This window comes from Anopheles cruzii, chromosome 3 (assembly GCF_943734635.1).
Source record: "Anopheles cruzii chromosome 3, idAnoCruzAS_RS32_06, whole genome shotgun sequence".
Taxonomy (NCBI): domain Eukaryota; kingdom Metazoa; phylum Arthropoda; class Insecta; order Diptera; family Culicidae; genus Anopheles; species Anopheles cruzii.
The window spans coordinates 46,387,872-46,405,059 of record NC_069145.1 but is presented as its reverse complement, the minus strand read 5'-3'; the positions used below and the strand labels follow the sequence as shown (position 1 = coordinate 46,405,059).

General features: G+C 52.9%; 1 protein-coding gene across 1 annotated transcript; it reads right to left on the bottom strand.

The window, feature by feature from the left end:
- Nucleotides 1–899: 899 nt before the first annotated feature.
- Nucleotides 900–15,983, bottom strand: LOC128275186 (E3 ubiquitin-protein ligase hyd). The gene is made up of 15 exons (XM_053013601.1): nt 15,922–15,983; nt 14,757–15,599; nt 13,015–14,682; nt 10,101–12,897; nt 9,384–9,873; nt 8,809–9,284; nt 8,513–8,714; nt 8,123–8,218; nt 5,169–6,719; nt 4,834–5,102; nt 2,900–4,482; nt 2,628–2,834; nt 2,386–2,533; nt 2,075–2,305; nt 900–2,001 (listed from the first exon to the last, which is right to left on the bottom strand). Exons 1-15 carry the CDS (start codon nt 15,981–15,983, stop codon nt 1,789–1,791), a joined length of 10,836 nt encoding a protein of 3,611 aa, XP_052869561.1. The 3' UTR covers nt 900–1,788.
- Nucleotides 15,984–17,188: the final 1,205 nt, after the last annotated feature.

Sequence of the window (17,188 nt, the reverse complement as noted above, 5' to 3'; positions counted from 1 at the left end):
AACTCCCACCTGCAGAATTTGGTTCGATTTGTACGAAAACAACTCGAATTATACTGAATGTTAAGTTACGTTTGTATCGGAGACCCCTCCCCGGAGGTGTGGAAGGATCGCACTGCCCTGTAGTCACTGTCTGGTGCCACAAAACTAAGCTGTGCCAATACAAGTAAAAAATCAGAAAAAAATGAGCAATTTTTGAAAAGGTTCGAAATCCGAAATTTGACTAGGGTAGCAGAAGCGACTGGTAGGTAGCACAGTTGATTGCGAATTTTTCATTTTTGTTTGTTTTGCATCAGTGGTGCTACCTACCAGTCGTTCCTGTTCCCTTAGTGTTTTTGCGGCCTCAGAAGAGATTTTTTTCGGATCTGCCGAATGGCTAAGAAGTGGTGCAGCATGCGATCGGTCGAGAAGCAAAGTGCGAGTAGCATTTTCCTAAATGAAGCTTTCCCTGAAGCTTCCGACGGAAACTGGTTTTCTTTCATGTATTGCTACGATTCTTACCTTACTTTCCGTGCCTATTCCATTCGGTGGCCAATTTCTTTCCAATTTCCGCTCGGTGCCGCACATCCGCTGGTGGTGGAATAAAGCAATCACGCAGACGATCAGTTTGCCACAGCATGTTGTTTTATCTCTTCTTTTCTGGAAGATTGCCTTGACGTTGCTCGAAAAGTTCCGTAAGATGCTCTTCTGCTAGCCTATTAGATTTATAGAAACGGTGCCGTCGCGGGCCGCGAACTGAAAGTTTTACGGTTGTTTAGACATCTTCCCTTCCCTTGTTCCCAGAACATACCATGCCACCTTCAGCAGCAATCTTTCTCGGGTACATTTGCGCAATGCAGACGTGATACCGATGGCCACGGAGAAGAAAAACCCAATGTAACGCCATGTATGGATCATAAATATATGTATATATTTATAGATATCGTTTTATTATGATATTTGCATGCTATTTATTCCCTAGGAGTAGTGTAATAGTAATTTATTATTTTTCGCTTCATAGCTATGTGTTTTATTTCCTTTCTTCTCCAGTCCGCGCCTACTTCGTATAGTTCACTGTTTATCATCATTCACCATAACGCTCTTTTCGTACATGGTGGCAGCGTTTTCCTAAACTTCACTATTATTTCCTCTTACTACTACTTTCCTCTTATTTCCTCTTACCTTGCGCTCAATTCATTTTTTAGTAAACAAACCATACCTCTCTATAGTCCGATTGACAAAACATGAAAAGCGACTGGGCTAAATAAAAAAGAACGAATAATCCAAACAACTTCTCTTCTCGCCAATTAGTGGGTGCGAATTTCCCCGGGCCGAGAGACAGAGAGAGAGAGAGTTTATGCCAGGCGTCTGGTGTGGAATTACTGTTGTTCTCTTCCTATCAATTCCTTCGGAAGGTTTTTCTGTCCACGAAACTGAAAATATCGCCCATCATGCAGCGCCATCCAGGAAGGGGTGGCACCCTAGAGGTGTGTTCTGCTCGCCACTCTTGCCAATTCGCCGGCATTGAATATTTATACTAGTATCACCTAAATATACACTCTCTACTGCTAGGCTTTTCATTTGTTTCTTCCTTCTTACGACTAATCCGAAGCGAACAAAGAATAGTTTTGTTTTACATACATCTAAAACCGGCCCAGCAACACCGTGCCGTAGTAATGTGAAGCAACGAAAAAATCAAAGCATAGAACATAACATGAAAACAAAAAGAAGTCCTAAACAATTACGGACTACACGCCATAAAGAACAAATCGGATAATCGATGCGAACGGAAGAAGGGAAAACGCGTGCGTTTTAAACGAACCCAAAGTTTTTCGTTTTGATCGCCAGCAGCAGCTTATGCCGTAGAACCGCCTTGCTCGAGTACAGCGGTATGTACAGCCGGGAGATACAGGTGTTGGCCGTAGGCAGATGGGCATCGTCGGCCGGGCGAATCGTCACCGATGGCATCGGTTGGAAGCCTTCCTCGGACGCTGGTAGTGCCGGTGATCCGGTCCAGAAGTATACCTGTGCAGAAACAATAGGGGAAAGGCGCTCGTGATGCTCGTGTTGCTAGGCTCATGGCTCACGGGTCACTTACCAGATCCTGGCGCTCCAAGTTGCTCATCTTTTCCACGACGCTCCAGAGCCAGCGTTTGAATTTGATCAACTTATCGCTGTTCTCGTTCGATTCATCGTTAAACGACGTGTAGGAGATTAGAGTGCCAACGTGAATGTCACCAACGCCGTTCAGCAGCAGCCGCAAATCTTCCGCAGTCAGCTGATCGAGCGCAGTGTCGGGCAGCACATCGAACACACCGGAACGGATGGCCTATTGTTTGCGTCGAAAAAATGCGAAAAAAATATCCGTAAGTAGCCGTAATTTTAGGATTGTGATGCGTAACAACCTACCTCCAGTGCTTTCTTTTGCGTGCTGATCATACGATAGTCGGCGTACTTGCGTACATAGTCGAAGACGTTGGTTTCGTTTACTTGCATATCGCGCCCGCCTGGAACGAGCTCCACCGTGCCAGATCCTTCCTCTTGCATCAGATCAATCCTATTAACAATTCCATCGAGAGAAAAAAACAACATCCCAAACATGTTAATCAAATGTCTCGGAACGATCTATACTCTTCCCCTTCTCTACGTACACAAAGTTAATCTCCAGACTCTGCAGTGTGCTAATCCCGGTCTTGGTTTGGGAATCCTTGATGAGCTGTCGCAGTGATTCATACAGAACCGGGTCAAAGAACGCCAGATCATGGAAGCGGATCTGTCGCCGCAGGATGAACTTCAGTACGTGGCGTTGAAGGAACAGAGGAAACAGTTCGTTTTGCAACAAGCACAATCCGATCAATCTATGGAGAAAGAGAGAGAGAAGAATGTAGAAAAATGATCGAAACTACGCGACATGGAAACCTACCTTCCGACGTTGCGGAATGCATTGATACGCTCGCTCGACGGATAGCCCTGGCGGGGACTGTAGAACCCGCGTTTCCCGGGCGTATAGAACAGTGGAGCGTCCAATTGGCAGTCGTCGAGAATCAGCATCGAACTGTTACCGGTGCTCTTTTTCGACAGCAGTGAACCGGTCGGCCCACCGACGCCGGCAACACTTGCATCGCCACCGATCGAGCTTCCGCCAATCGATGATGGACCGGCAGGACCGGTGTTGGCACTGCTGCTGCCGCTGCTGCTACTGCCAGCGGGCGCCATGCTAACGAGCGAAGATCCACTGGCCGCGCCACTCGCGGAGGAAGTCGTTTGGCCAGCCCCGTTACCGTTCGGGAGAGCTCCCTCCATTTCCAGCCGTTGCCGTTGCATAATGATCTCGAGCGCCTCGCCAATCTTTTGGCGCAAACTATCGTCGGACGCGAGTAGCAGAAGCACCTGTGTGGGGGGCAACTCCAGGAGCATGCCCGTGATTTTGGCCGCATTCGCTGGATGCTGCTGTTGCACCTTCGGGAAAAGCCGTTCGCCTAGTTGCTGCTGCTGTACCGACAAGCCATCGGAGACGTGCAAAAACGGTGGACTACTGTTTCCCCCGGCGGCCGACGAGCTCGAGCCACCGGATCCTCCTCCTCCACCACCGGCCGCTGCTACCGCCGCATTTAACTCAATGGCCGGCCGGAAAGGCCGAGCGTCGTAGTTGAGCGTTTTGCGAGGTTCGCGGTTTGGCCGCCAGAGCGGCTGCTTGCTGGAAAGTCCCCGTCGCGAACTACTACCACTGCTACCTCCTCCTCCAGCATTGGGGCCGCCGCCGCCACCACTGCCACTGCCGGCAGAATTACTGACACCGATGGTTCCGCTAGTTCCGCCGCCACTGCCCCGATGCTTCTGTAGCATACTGTTGAACGGACCGGCCCCATACTTTGTCGGTCCGGTTTGGGCCGCATCCAGCGGAGGAAGCTTCTCGTTCGCCAGCAACGCTTCTGCGATGGCCGTGTAGAAGCTTCGTGCCACACCCGATCCCTCGCCCGGTTCGTCCTTGAACGTCACCTTCACTCGACTGAACGCGAGCGGCTGCTGGACGCGTCGATTGTTGTACAGCGTGTTGAGCTCCTTAAACGTTTGCGTCAGCAGTGCGGCCCGGTTACGTTCCATCTTTAGCAGCGCGAGATCCTTCTGTTGGGCGTGCCGTAGCTTCTCCATGTAACGCCGAAATTTGGCCTCTTTCACCGGAAACCCATTCAGCTCGTAGATCACACTGCCGGGCTCGACCCCCACATCCTCTAGGAAGACACGACCGAACAAAATCAAAGACAGGCGCCAGCGACCGAGCAAAATGTCGGAAAAGATGGGCGTGTGCTGGCTGGATGCACCTCGAAGGTAGAGGCCGCGAGGTGGCAGTTCCGGTTGCAGCGCAGCGGGCACCACCGTCGGTGTGGTTTCGACGGTGACGTGCGCCGAGATCTCCTGGATGTCCATAGCTTCACCCGACTGCAGCAGTTCGCCCGCACTAACGGGCTGCCCGCCACTGACAATGGCGCTGTTTGCAGCAAATACCTACAGAAAAAGATGAATTTGATAAGTGATTAATAAAAGTAACACAATAACGGGAACCACGGACACAACAAAAGTTGTAAGTAGAGAATCTGGCTTAAGAAAATAGGCTTTGCTTTGAACATGACCGCCTATGAACAATGGCTCATCGAAAGATCAGAGAAAGAGCTAAAATAAAATTATCATAATGTCCACTCCGTATCTGTCCCCCAGCGAACAGACTCTTACATGATGGTGGTCATCAGAGAGTGTCACACACGCGACCCCGAAAAGTGGTGCCGCGGTAGTGTATTCTGTGTGCGGCAAGTGAAAGGATAGCAAAGGCTGATAAACGCTTCCTTCGTCTGTATACACACTCAGCCCAGAAAACGATCGTGCATCGATCGTTGTTTTTGCTGTACTCACCGCCGTAGACGGAGCGGATGATCCCGCACGAACGATCACACTCTTGCCAGGCGATGATCCTGGGGCTGCCGAGCTGCCTCCCGTCGCCACGACGGTCACCAGCGGGTTAGCGAAGGACACCGAGTGGCCAGAACCTGAGCCCGATGATGTACCACCGCCGCTGCCGCCAGCAACGTGTTCTGGTACCGAATTTACCATTAACACGGCATCAGATGTGCCTAAAAAGATACATACAAAGGCATTAAAGCGGATACTCCTAGCGGATCACCATAAAGATCACCAACCTAGCGGGTCACCAGCTGCAGCAGCCGCTACAGCCGCCTTCCGACGGGTGACTATGATCGGTGGTCTGATTGCGGACAGGGGCTCCTGTGGTAGTGGTTGCTGTTGTCCTCCAGCAGCCACTTCTCCGCCGAGGATTTGAGCACTTCCGCCCTGCACACTGCTGCTGCTGCTGCTGCTGCCGCCGCCGCTACCCGACGGGTGCTCCTCTCCGGCCGCGTGCGCAGCCTCGTCCAGCTTCGGGCGCTTGATGGGTGTCTGTTTGAGGAGCGAGTCTTCCGAGTCCGATTCCGACAGCTCGTCGTGATCCTGATCCGTATCGACATCGATTTTAATCGACGATTGCGACAAGTCCTGCGGCTCCTCGGAGCTGATACTCACTTCATCGACGTCGGACTCTTCGCTGTACTTGTTCTTCACGTAGTAGAGCCGGTTCTTCTTGTAGTACATCTCGGTAAACGAGGACGAGCTGCCGCTGTTGCTGCCACCGTTGCTACCACCGCCGCCGCCGCCGCCGCTACTACTACCACCACTAGTGCCGGCCGTAATCATCGTCGTCGGCGGAGGTGGTGGTGGCGGTGGTTTTGGCGATTGTTGCATGTCAACAGGCGGCTTTGATGCGTGGCCGCTGCTGCTGCCACTGCCTGCTGCCTCCGTTTCGACGGAGGACTTACTGCTGCTGGATGCTGAGGAAGCTGCAGCAGCCGCCGCAGCCTCTGTGGCTTGGTAAATTCCTACGGGGAGGGAAATTTCAACCCGCACCCTGGACGAGTCTATGGCCGGCGGTGGAGGTGGCGCAGGAGATGCTGGCATCGTACCGTCCTGTCCCTCCGCGGCGTACGATGCGATCCCATCGGTAGAGTCCATTGTGCCGCCTGCGGTGGTGCTGCTGGCAGAGCCCGCTTCGTTACGTATCGAAGCAGAGAGGCTTAGGCGGACCGGAGGAAGTTCAAGATTGGCACCGGAAGTGCCGCTACCTTCGCCTTCGCATGTGAGTGTCTTGCCCGCCATCAACGATTGATCGCTGCTACCGTTCGTCGGGGGCAGCGTTATCGGTCGCTTTGGCATGCCGAAAAGATCTTCGCGCTTCGCGTTCGGCTGCAACCGATGGGGCTGATCGGCCAGGGGAAGCGCTTCGGCGAGCGAAATGTTGAACGGGTCAGGTGCCGGACAGCCGAGACACAGTGTCGAATCCGAACGCTGGAAAAACGAATGGCGCCGACCGAGCGAGGGACGCGTCAGGACGTCGTCATCCACCGAATCGGTGTCCATGACGATCGGAGTCACTTCTTCTTCGGCTTCTTCGTTGTCATTTTCATCCTGATCGTCCCAGGCACCGGAAGCGGCGGCCGCACGATCGATGTCGAATTCGTTCGAAGCACGCATGTAGAAGAGAATCGCGTCCAGCACGTAGGCCACGTGACGCAGTGCCGTCACGTCCAGCACCGGGAGCGAATCGCGGTGCTCCGAGTTGTGACCACGCATCAGCGACAGACAGTACGTGAGGAAATCACGCCGGCTCGACTCGGAATCAGCGGATGAAGACGAACCACCTGCGAAGCGAAAAAGACAAACAAATGTTAAATACACCGTTCCGTGATCCGTTAGTTAAAAACAACTAAAAGGGCATAATATAAGGCTGGCTAAAAAGTAATCCATCCAAAGCTAAATTTAAGATGCTTCCGATGGTCCGATTTGCGTCAAATATGCACCATTTTGTTGGAAAATTTGCCAAAAATACCTTAATAGTGTCTGTCTTGTAGAAGACTGAGTCGTTATTGGCAAAAAACTCTAGCAATCATTTTTCAAAGCCTTCTTTTTTCTTTCTAAATCCAGCTTTGCGCTAATGGCTTAAAACTGCCTGATGATTGATCTTTAGCTTCTGGCCGATGCTCTAATTACTAAAATGCTGATCAACTTTGATTATTATTGTGATTTCATCGTCATTTTCGACGACAGGTCTATCTGTGCGAGGTGCAACTGAAACGGGTCAACGAAACCAAAATTGCACATTACTATCTGTTAGAGTATCGGCACCATAAACAATATGCAAAATTTTAGCGGCCTAGCTTAAATTTTTGCCATTTTCAAAAGAAAAACTGTAAAGTGTACCGAACATTCTCTATGGTGACTTTCATTGTAAACACCCTGTAACTAACAAACGAATGGAACAAAGAGAAAACATTAAAAACATGTTTTTAAGTTTAAACTATCAACTTTAAAATGAGCCTAAACTGTACGATCGATACTTCACAAGATATCGATCAGTAAAGGCATCTACCGAGAAAATAATGGATCACTCTTTAGCCAACCTTACATGAATACCACACGCTGAGTCATCTCTTTGTGTTGAATGGATCGTCTTTTACCAACAACTATTTGTGCAGCGAATGGTGAGAATCTGGGTGGAATATAAAATGCTGCCCAAAACCACGTGCAAGGGATCCCTGGTTCAATATCATGAATATTGCTGCCTTTAAGCAAAAGCATGCTCGAGTTAAGTAATAACTTTGGAAAACGACTTATTGAAAGAAATTGTGCAACAAAGATGATTTCGATCGGCACGATAAATGTATAAAATAGTTCGGTGAGATTCGTTGGCGATTATTATTTGTTTTTTCTTAAATTTTACATGAAAAGCGAAATTTAATAAATGTGTCCATAAAAAAAATACCGTATCCTTCCACATAATGTTCCATTGCGCGAAGAAACAAAGTAAATAGTAATAGTATTATGGGAAGCTTCTAAAATAGTTGTTTTGTTTTCGAGTTAAATTAATTTGTCTCCAAATGAACGAAATAAGAAAACATATCAAACTTTTCAATTGAGCTTAAATACTACAGCCAAGAACCGGGGGGCCCCACTCAATGGAGTGTTTCCGGGCCATCGTGCAAGATGCCAATTTCCTGAATCCCTTATTTATCATTTTGTCTTGCATTTCTGCACCACAACATACCATCGCGCCCGTTGCGTTCGCTATCAGCAAATCCTAGACTGCGTGCAGTGGACGCGGCACCGAGCGTACTGATTGTCGCTCTGCTTCTACTGCCTGCTGAAATTACATAAAAAGAGAACATTCATTGGACAACGTCAAAAGAAAAATCGAAAAAACCAGTGACCAGCTGTAAAAACTAAACACAAGCTGGTAATTGCTGAGGGAGCTGGATTCATGAAAAAAGCAAAACCAACTTTCAAAGCAAAACAAACACGACATAAAAACATCCAAATTTGAGCATGACACTCATTGGGCATTGGGCATTTAATATTTCATACCTTCGTAGTGAAAATTCTGAAACACACTTGAGGACAATAAAGGACACTTGAGCAATTGCCCACTCAAACTTACCCGGTACTCCGAGCATTGTGGCAGGTGTGGAAACCCCTTCGCTGCTACTAGAACCGGCCGTCGGTATGTTAAGCGGATGCAACGGATGCGATGGATCGGTAGAGTCGGTAAGGGAAGCGCCGAACCGAAGCTGCGACTCGGTGGCCTCCATTACCGTCAGTATCCAGTCCCAGGTCGGTTTCAGGCGCCTTTCAACGTACATCTGCAATAGAAAGACAGCGAAAGAGTAACGAGTGTTGCTCAAAGGGATCCTCATTCGTTCCGATGCGGAGGAGATGGTCATGCGTTCGTTATACCTGAAGCTGAACGGCTTCTTGATGCGTCACATCAAGCGCTCCGGTCATGCTCGTGGGCGTCGGTAGCATACCGAGTAGATCCGAAATCTGACGCAAAATGATGCCAAAAGCCCGTGCCAGAGCACTGGCCGTGGTCGTCATCGTCGGAGGGTCCTGCTGCTGGGCAGCGGTTAAGGCGGCCGTCGAGCGACGCAATGTGCTTGGGTCGATAAACACCAGGTTCGAGCTGCCCGTAGCTAACCGGACCCGCTCGGGAGCGACCGTGTCGCGACTTCGGATCGCCCACTGCATCGACTGTGGGGCAAGATTGTTACGCTGATTTCCTCCCGGGGTCTGGCGACGCTCGAGCTGCTCGTCGTTCAGGTTGAAGTCGACCGTCGAATGGCCATCACTCTCGCCATCCTCGGAACCCTCGTCATCCGGTTGTGTGGAGTCGCCCGAATCGTCTTCATTGTCAAACAGGAGCGAGTTGAGACCTGTAAGTTGTGGTGTACCCATTTAACACTCCGCCACCGCTGGGGAACCAGCCCGGCCAGTCGCGGGGGCCAAGGTCCGTCGTAAAGTTAAATCATCACCTGTATCCGAACCGGCCGTTGCACCGGTCTGCACGCTTCGTTGCGCATCCTGTGTGCTCTGGTTGTCGTCGGAATCGGACTCGGTTTCGGCCTCGTGAAAGTTGAACTCGTTGTCGCTTTCACCCTGAGCGTTTTCTTCGTTCCGGAGCGGATCCTGTGACTCCTCCTCGGCATTCAGTGATACCGCGCTCGTCACTGCGCGCAGCGAGGATGAGCGGCGGGGCGGTGGCTGTTCGGCGGCCAATTCTTCCTGCTCCGAAGTTTCACCATCGTCTTGCACAAGCGCGTCCGTGTCATTGTTGTCGTCGATGTCTCGCATCCGAATGTTGATGCGCGAAATGAACCCGGACGATGAGCGTTCGCTGTCCATCGCTTCGACGCCCAGATGTACATTGGCCGTTGCATTTGCGATCTGGACGATGCTGGTGCTCCCTCCGGCACGGTTCGATGGAGGCGCTAGCGGTTCCACCGAAAAGAGATCGTCCGTACTCTGAACGGCCGATAACAATAAGCGGAGAAAAGGAACAGATATCGAAACAGGAAATTGAGATTAATCTGTCGACTCTACGTGATAAGAACCGTTGACAAACGAGGGCTAATCCTCTCATTATAAAAACGAAAAGATGTACAACTAACGAGCCAATCTATCAGCAAAGTATTTCAGATAAAAAGCAACGGAACTGTCCGGAACATCATTCATTCTATCTCGTTACTTACATCTACATTACTTAGCGAAAGGCTAAATGGTGCGATCGGTTTCACGACACCCAGCCGAACCGGTGTGATGAGGGCATCGGAGATTTCCACCAGCTCTTCGATAGCGAACCGAAACAGCGTCGTAAACACGCGCCGATACGCCAGCAGATGCTTGGCCTGCGTGGTCGAGTTTTTCTGCTTCTCCGGATAATGGAACCGCTCGATGCTGAAGATCACGAACACGCGTGCCACCGACCGCACGAAGCGGCGCGCCACCTTTTGTGCTTCTTCCGTCCGCCCCGGAACCGTTTCGTTCTGAAGCTCGCTCACCAGCGTGGACAACAGTTTCTCCAACGGATCGCTGCTGCAGCGCACGATCAAGCTGTGCGTAAACTTGTCCAGCAGCGTCGTGCCGCTCTGGGACTGCAGATACACCTGCTGATTGTCGTCATCGTAGAACGGTTGGTTGTTGGCGTTCGGAACGATCGGCTTCTCTTGTTCGGCCCCGGTCAGTATCATTGCCCTAACCGCCGGCCAATCGTTCAGCAACCGATCGAGCGCCTTCCGGGCGAATCTGGGCGGTTCCAGGTTGTGCTCCGGCATCTCATTATCCGACTCCAGGTTGGGCGTTTTGCGCGCATTTCCTGACGACGAACGAACGCGCGAGGTGGCCCGGTACTGGCGCTGCTCGACCATCTGCCGGCCGACGGTTTGGATGAGAAACAGAAGAATGGATTCTCCGCGTGAATTGAATCGCGTAACCAGATCGGTCTCGTTTGCCATCTTGCACAGCAACTCGTACCGTTTCGACTGATTGCCAGCGATCAGCGCTTTGCACTTGCACTTCTCCCAACAGTCACAGTACGCCGTCGGAGAGGTACGCTTCAGCTTGCAGTCGTGGCCCTTGTGGCACACCTTGGCACACTCCGTACAGCAGCACAGGGATCCGGTGAGACCGCACGTGCGACATTCGAAAATGTCTTGATTGATGTGATCGGCCCCGGTCCACGTGAACGAGCAGGTGTCGTTGCAGCACAAAATGCCGAGCGGCGACTGATCGGGCGCAGATCCGGACGGAAAGATCATCGAATCGCGCACTTCCGCGTCCCCATTGGCAAGCCGTTGAATGGCCCCGAAGACGCTGATGCCGGCCTGATAGGCACGGCAAGTTACGGCCAGCATGAAAGGCGTTTGTCCTTGTGCATCCTTTTCGCTCAGCAGCGTCCGCAGGTGCGGCTGAAGTACGGGCGTTTCGCAAAGCAGGTGTACGATCACCTGCGCGTTGGTGCGCCGCTCGTTGGCATCGGCCACGTACGTTTCGGCGATGGACAACATCGACGGTTTCGGGGCCGCCGAGGTGCTCATGTGCGGAGACATGGACGATACTGTCCCTGCTGCGTGGTGTCCCCCGGCAACCGACTGCTGATGTGCGTTCTGCTGCTGCTGCTGGCAGTGAGATCCATGCTGAGACAGTGACGAAGACGTGCTGCCGCCACCGGACATTGCATTGTTCAACCCTCCAAGACTGTCTTCATCTCCGATCGTAAGGTCATACTCCTGTGGCCAGTACACTAAGGGCATCGAGTTGCCAGCGGCCGAAGGATCCTCCTGGACAGCTAGCGGTGCCGAGGAACTACTCTGTCCTCCCGCAGCAGATCCACCACCGGAATTTCCTCCGAGTGAACCACCGTCTATCTCCCGGTTTGCCACGTTCCGTCGCATTATCTCCCGAATACTCACTGGCCGATTGCCCATCATCGTATTCGTTATGACGTTGATCGTTTCCAACCCAGACCCGGGTCCTCCATTGGGAGTTCCTACACCGCCACCACCGGTGCCGGCCGTAGCACCCGCCGTCGAACTGCTTCCCGCCTGCAAATCATGCTCACGGTTCGAGGTCGGAGAGCACATACTGATGCAGGCGTGCAGGATGTTACGGTTACCGTCGGTGCGCTCCTCGAGTATGGACGTCAGTTGACCGCCTCTCAGCTCACCGTCCGCCGTCAGGTGGGCCAACAGCTGCCGAATGCCTTCAACATCGCAGCGCAAAATCTTCGACATCAGATGCTGCTGCTCCGGTGCCAGAACGACGAGCGCAACCTGTGACTTCAGATTGACACCGACCGACGGCAGCGTGAGCGAGGCTGCCGCAATGCACTTGATCGGTGGCAGATCGAGCCAACTCGGGTCACGAATCGCATCGACACAATCCTTCGCCATCGGGTACAGCGTGTTGTTGCCATCGCGAAGTAACAGCACCGAATCGGAGCAATCACCGGCGCAGGTCAGCGAAACATCGGTCGGTGAGGCCCCCAGGAAGGAACCGATATCGGTTGGGAAAGCACTGTCCTGTTCCTGACGACCCGTGTTCAAGTTAAACAGCGAATAGTGCACTCGATTGCCGGTTTTCATTATTGCGTGAATGCCTTTCGAATCGACGGCGATTGTTAACATTTGTGAGGTGGCGTTACTTCCACCGCCACTACCACCACCGCCCCCATCAGCAGCACCACTGGGCGCCGGGGTCGGATTAAGGACGATGCGGCGCGGTATCTTCTGGAAACAGTCTGGTACTCTCGGAGTCGTAGCCGATTTTATGACCTGTAAGTCGTCCTTACGGAGCAGCCGACAGTCTTGCCACGCTTCGATGCTGTCATCAAACTTGTCCTTACTGTTGCTGCCTCCATTACTCGAGGACGCCGCGGACGCTGGTACTGTGCCCGGGGGTGGTGGGAATTTAACGGCAGCAAAATCACCGTCCACCTTCAAGACGCGACCGATCGGAACGGAGCGAACATCTTCCACGAAAATCACTTCCCTGGGGGAGCGTAGAGAATGCAAATAGGGTATGAATAAGTATTCGATCCTTAATCAGTTCCGATTGTTAAACCGAAACCCGAAATGAAATGGCAGAGCAAATGCCCCGTTTACTTACTTCAGCAACCATTGTTCTTCGTCCTTCTTCGGGTCCGGTTCTTCTTTCATCGTCATCCGCTTGGGACGTTTGTGTGAGTTCGTGACACTGCCCGTGTCGCTGCACGTGCTAGAAGCAGGCGAAGGCGGTGGCGGCATATCGAGCCGATCGGCGGATTCTTTGTTTCCGGCACCGGCGGACTGTTTCGAGGATGGTACCGTAGCCGTACCGGAAACACCGCCGACTCCTGCGCTGGAATTGCCGCTGCCGCTAGCTCCGGATGACGAACCGGAACCTAGTCCTCCCTTAGTGTCCGCCTTCTCCAGCAACATTCCACCGCTGACGGTACTTCCTGCACCGGCTCCACCTGCTACTCCGCCACCGGAAGCGCTGCTTAGGCCCAGTGCTCCGGAAATATTCGACCCAGCACCGGAAGATCCTATTCCCCCTATCGAAACCGCAGTAAGCCGGTCAATTACGAGGCCACCTGCACCAGCAGCGCCGGTGCTAGCTGCCAACTGTTGCGAAAGTGTCGACATCGAGAGCAGCTTGAAGCGGCACACGTTCGTGAGGTCCCAGGCCGCGTTCATGAGCTGGCCTACCTTGGGCACCCCGTTCATGATCGTAAACCCGATCGCCCCGTGCTGATACATTGGGCAACTCTTCATGCACACCTGCGCTCCAACCGTCACTTCCGGGGTGTTTACGCTCGGGCGGACCGGTTTTTTCGCCTTCGCCTTGTACCGGTCCCAGAGGCGCTTCCGCTGCCCGAATGGCAGCACACCCCACCAGAACAGCTCGCCACTCTCGGTGCGGGCCACCGTGTACAGCGTGCAAGTGTGCAGCGAGATGATCCGATCGAGCGCAAACTCAGGATAGTTGGTGGCGACGTGTTCCAGCTTGTTGCCAGCGTAACCGAGCAGTTCGTCCATCCAGGTGGCAATTCGGCCACCTTCCGTTGCTACCGAGCACCGGATCAGGGCAGCGGAAATGTGCGTTACTTTCTCGTACTGCAGGTTGAGAGCCACGGTCTTGGGATGATGCACCACCGTCGGGTTCGGAGCGGACGATGATGATGACGAGGAGTCGCCGGTGCTGCTGTTGCAGCCGCGGTACGGTTCCTGGTCAGCCCAGCGCCACTGATGTAGCTCGCCACGTGCCGTCACCCCGATAAACTCCGAGTAGAGCGATGCAATCTCCGTGAAGCGGACGGGATGATCCTTCTCGGGCCACGCTTCCAGCTCTTCCGAGACCCACAGTGGGTAGCCCGAGGCGTAGTCCTTCTTCTTGGAGTCACCCACATCCTTTTCCCAGATATCCTCTCGGCCTCCACTCTGCAGCCAGCGGCGTGGTCCGAAGTACTGGCGATCCCGCCAGCGACCGAATCCTTCCCGTTCCGGATTAATGAGTCCGGCACCGCTGGCAGACGGTCCCCCGGCACTGCCACTACCGCTTCCTCCCGCTCCGCCACTACCCGAAGGGCCTCCTGATTGGCCGCCTGATCCGGAAATGACGGCCGAAGAGCTGCTTCCGACCGCACCACCGCTACCGCCGGAACGGCTTATGCTGGGAACTCCATCATTTCCGTTGCCAGCGGAACCACCCGCACCACTACCGCCCGCACCACCACCGGCAGACGAGGAATTGTTTTGGTTTCTTTCGCTACGGGCGCGACTGTAGAGCATCAAACTACGGATTGGGTCATGAAAAGGGAAAATAGCAATCGAACATACTCTTTTGATGTGAAAATTCTTGATACTCACTTTCTAATGTTGGAAAATCCGAACACATCTTCGGAGAACATAGCTTCGGCGTCGATTATCACACTGTTGTCCGGATGAAAGCCACCGTCCAACAGGGATATCAAATCTTCGGCCACATAGTTGTCGCTACCCTCCTCCGCATCGTCGCCGCCTTCGTCGTCGCGCGACAACAGATTGTTCACGGCCAGATTCACATCCAGATTGGTGCGCTGCAGCTCACGGATGATCAGGTTGCGGCTTTTGCCCTGCAGAACTACCTGCGCCTGGGCAATCAGTTCTTCCGGTACGAAGGGTGCCGGTACGGACACTATGGACCGACTTCCGGACGATCCTCCGCCCATAATAACGCCCGTGCTGCGCGATCCCGATCCTTGTGAGCCACTTCCAGCCCGCACCGAGCTGCTCGTCCGCATGATCCGGGCTCGTGACCGGCATTGGCGAGAGGTGGGAGTGGTTTTCGAATTGTTATTCGCCTGCCCGGAAGGATTTCCTCCGCCGCTCCCGCCTCCTCCGCCACCACTATTTCCGGCACCACCACCGCCACCACCACCCCCGCCGCCGCCCCCTCCACCACCTCCGCCGCCACCACCACCGCCTCCAGCACCACCACCACCGGTAGCCACACCGCCGGCGCCACTGCCAGCCTTTGCGGCGTCCTGTTTGCTCAAATCTAGCCGCTCCGGTATGATGGAAAAGGCAACGCGAAATGCACGACCATCCTCCAGCAGTAGGCCGAGATGGGCGGGGCCAATTACGATTTGCTTGACCGGCACCTTCAGTGACTGTAGTCCGGGCAGTGTTTGTACGCCGAACTTGTTGATTTTGTCCGCCACTTCCCGTATTCTGCAACGAAAAAAGGGAACCGATTAGTACAAGAAACTATCATTTCCATGATGCCGGCACTAAGGCTCTTTTTCACTTCCTTCGTGTTTAGAATGAAAGCCAACACCGCGCATCTCTCGACACGGTGCACCGCACAATGCAATATTTGATCGAAGCAAACATGGCTGATTCGAATGAGTTAAGCAAATAGTTTTGCGTGTTGCTATCGGAAAGTCATTCGACGGAGGCAATTTCTGCGCTACTTTGCGGATCTCAATTGACAAACAATTGGGTGCTGCGGACGTGCGGTCGATTCGCTTCCGATAGATATTACTGTGCTTACCTGTCATTCAGCTGATCCTCTGTTCCCGGAAGCGGATGAACCACGAAATGTAACGTCGACATCTTGGAGCGCCGGTTCGGCTATTGCTATTTATTTTAGGTTAGGGCTTGCTTCCACTGGCAGCGGCCACAAAAAGCAAGTCGGGTCGTCTAGACGGTTCGCTTGATAGCTTCATCGGCGAAACAGGCGTGTTACGACGTACCGCTTCGTGGACCGTGCCAGGGAGATGAGTGTGTGTTTCGTGTCGGTTCTGTCTCCTGGCTCCAGAGGAGAGTTTAGGATGCGCCGTCGTTGTTCTTTCCACAATTATATTGCAGCAGATGATTCCTTCCGTGTGCTGCTACTATTGGCACACCGCCGTCGTTGACACAAGGTACGTACAATCATTAACACACACACGCACGCACCTATGAAGAACCCTTCTGTACGGTTCCGTGTTCACGCACACACGCGCACATTCACCAAAAAAACGCACAGTAGTAAAATGACACCATGGAGAGAAAAAAAGAAATTAAACACTTTGATGGACCAGTAAAAAAAGGTAAGTTGCACTTGGTTTTTCTCGATGATCTTCCGTCCGCGTGGATTCCCGGGCGCAGATACACACACTAGCGAGAAGTCGCGGAGAAGAACACGGCAATGACAATACGATGACGATGACCAAAAAGTACGGCGATTGATTCTTCGCCGTTCTTTTTCATTCACACCCTCTGCATGCAGCCTTTCTTGGCCTTGTTTCCCAAACTGCATCCTTTCTTGTCTTATCCCTTTCCCTCTACCTTTGCATGAAAGCCCTGAAAAGTAGGCTCATCCGAATTCCCCACAATGGTTGAATGTGTTCCAGCGAACGTCAACGTCAACGCCAACTGAGAAAACGTTGTCCATTTACTCGGACATCAAGCTGATGGGTCACTGGCCCGTCTAACGATTATTCCATTACCTGTTCCATTGAGCTTCGGATCACTTGACGGCACAATGCGTGAGGTGCGATGTGTCAGGAATGCCGTTCAGCAGCAGCCTGATCAGCAGGGCACAGTTTCTTCCCGATTCACTGCTGCCGCCATCATAATCATCGCAGGCGATGGTGGCGCGTGCAACACCACTACCAACCGTGTGTGTGGCGGCTGCGGCGGCGGCTGGTTAGCCGAGAGCAAGAAAAAGAGAGACCGAGCGCGACCGCTGATGTGCGAAACTCGGTCCTTTCCTAACCCCTTAAACGTGCGCCACGAGCAAGTGACCGGTGTTCGCTTCCGTTCTAGCGCCCTCC

Coding starts and splice junctions, on each gene's coding strand:
- LOC128275186 (XM_053013601.1), bottom strand. CDS start 15,983: ATGTCGACGTTACATTTCGTGGTTCATCCGCTTCCGGGAACAGAGGAT. Junction 12,898..13,014: donor GAAGAACAATGGTTGCTGAA/GTAAGTAAACGG, acceptor ACGCTCCCCCAG/GGAAGTGATTTTCGTGGAAG. Junction 9,285..9,383: donor AACGGCCGGTTCGGATACAG/GTGATGATTTAA, acceptor CACAACTTACAG/GTCTCAACTCGCTCCTGTTT.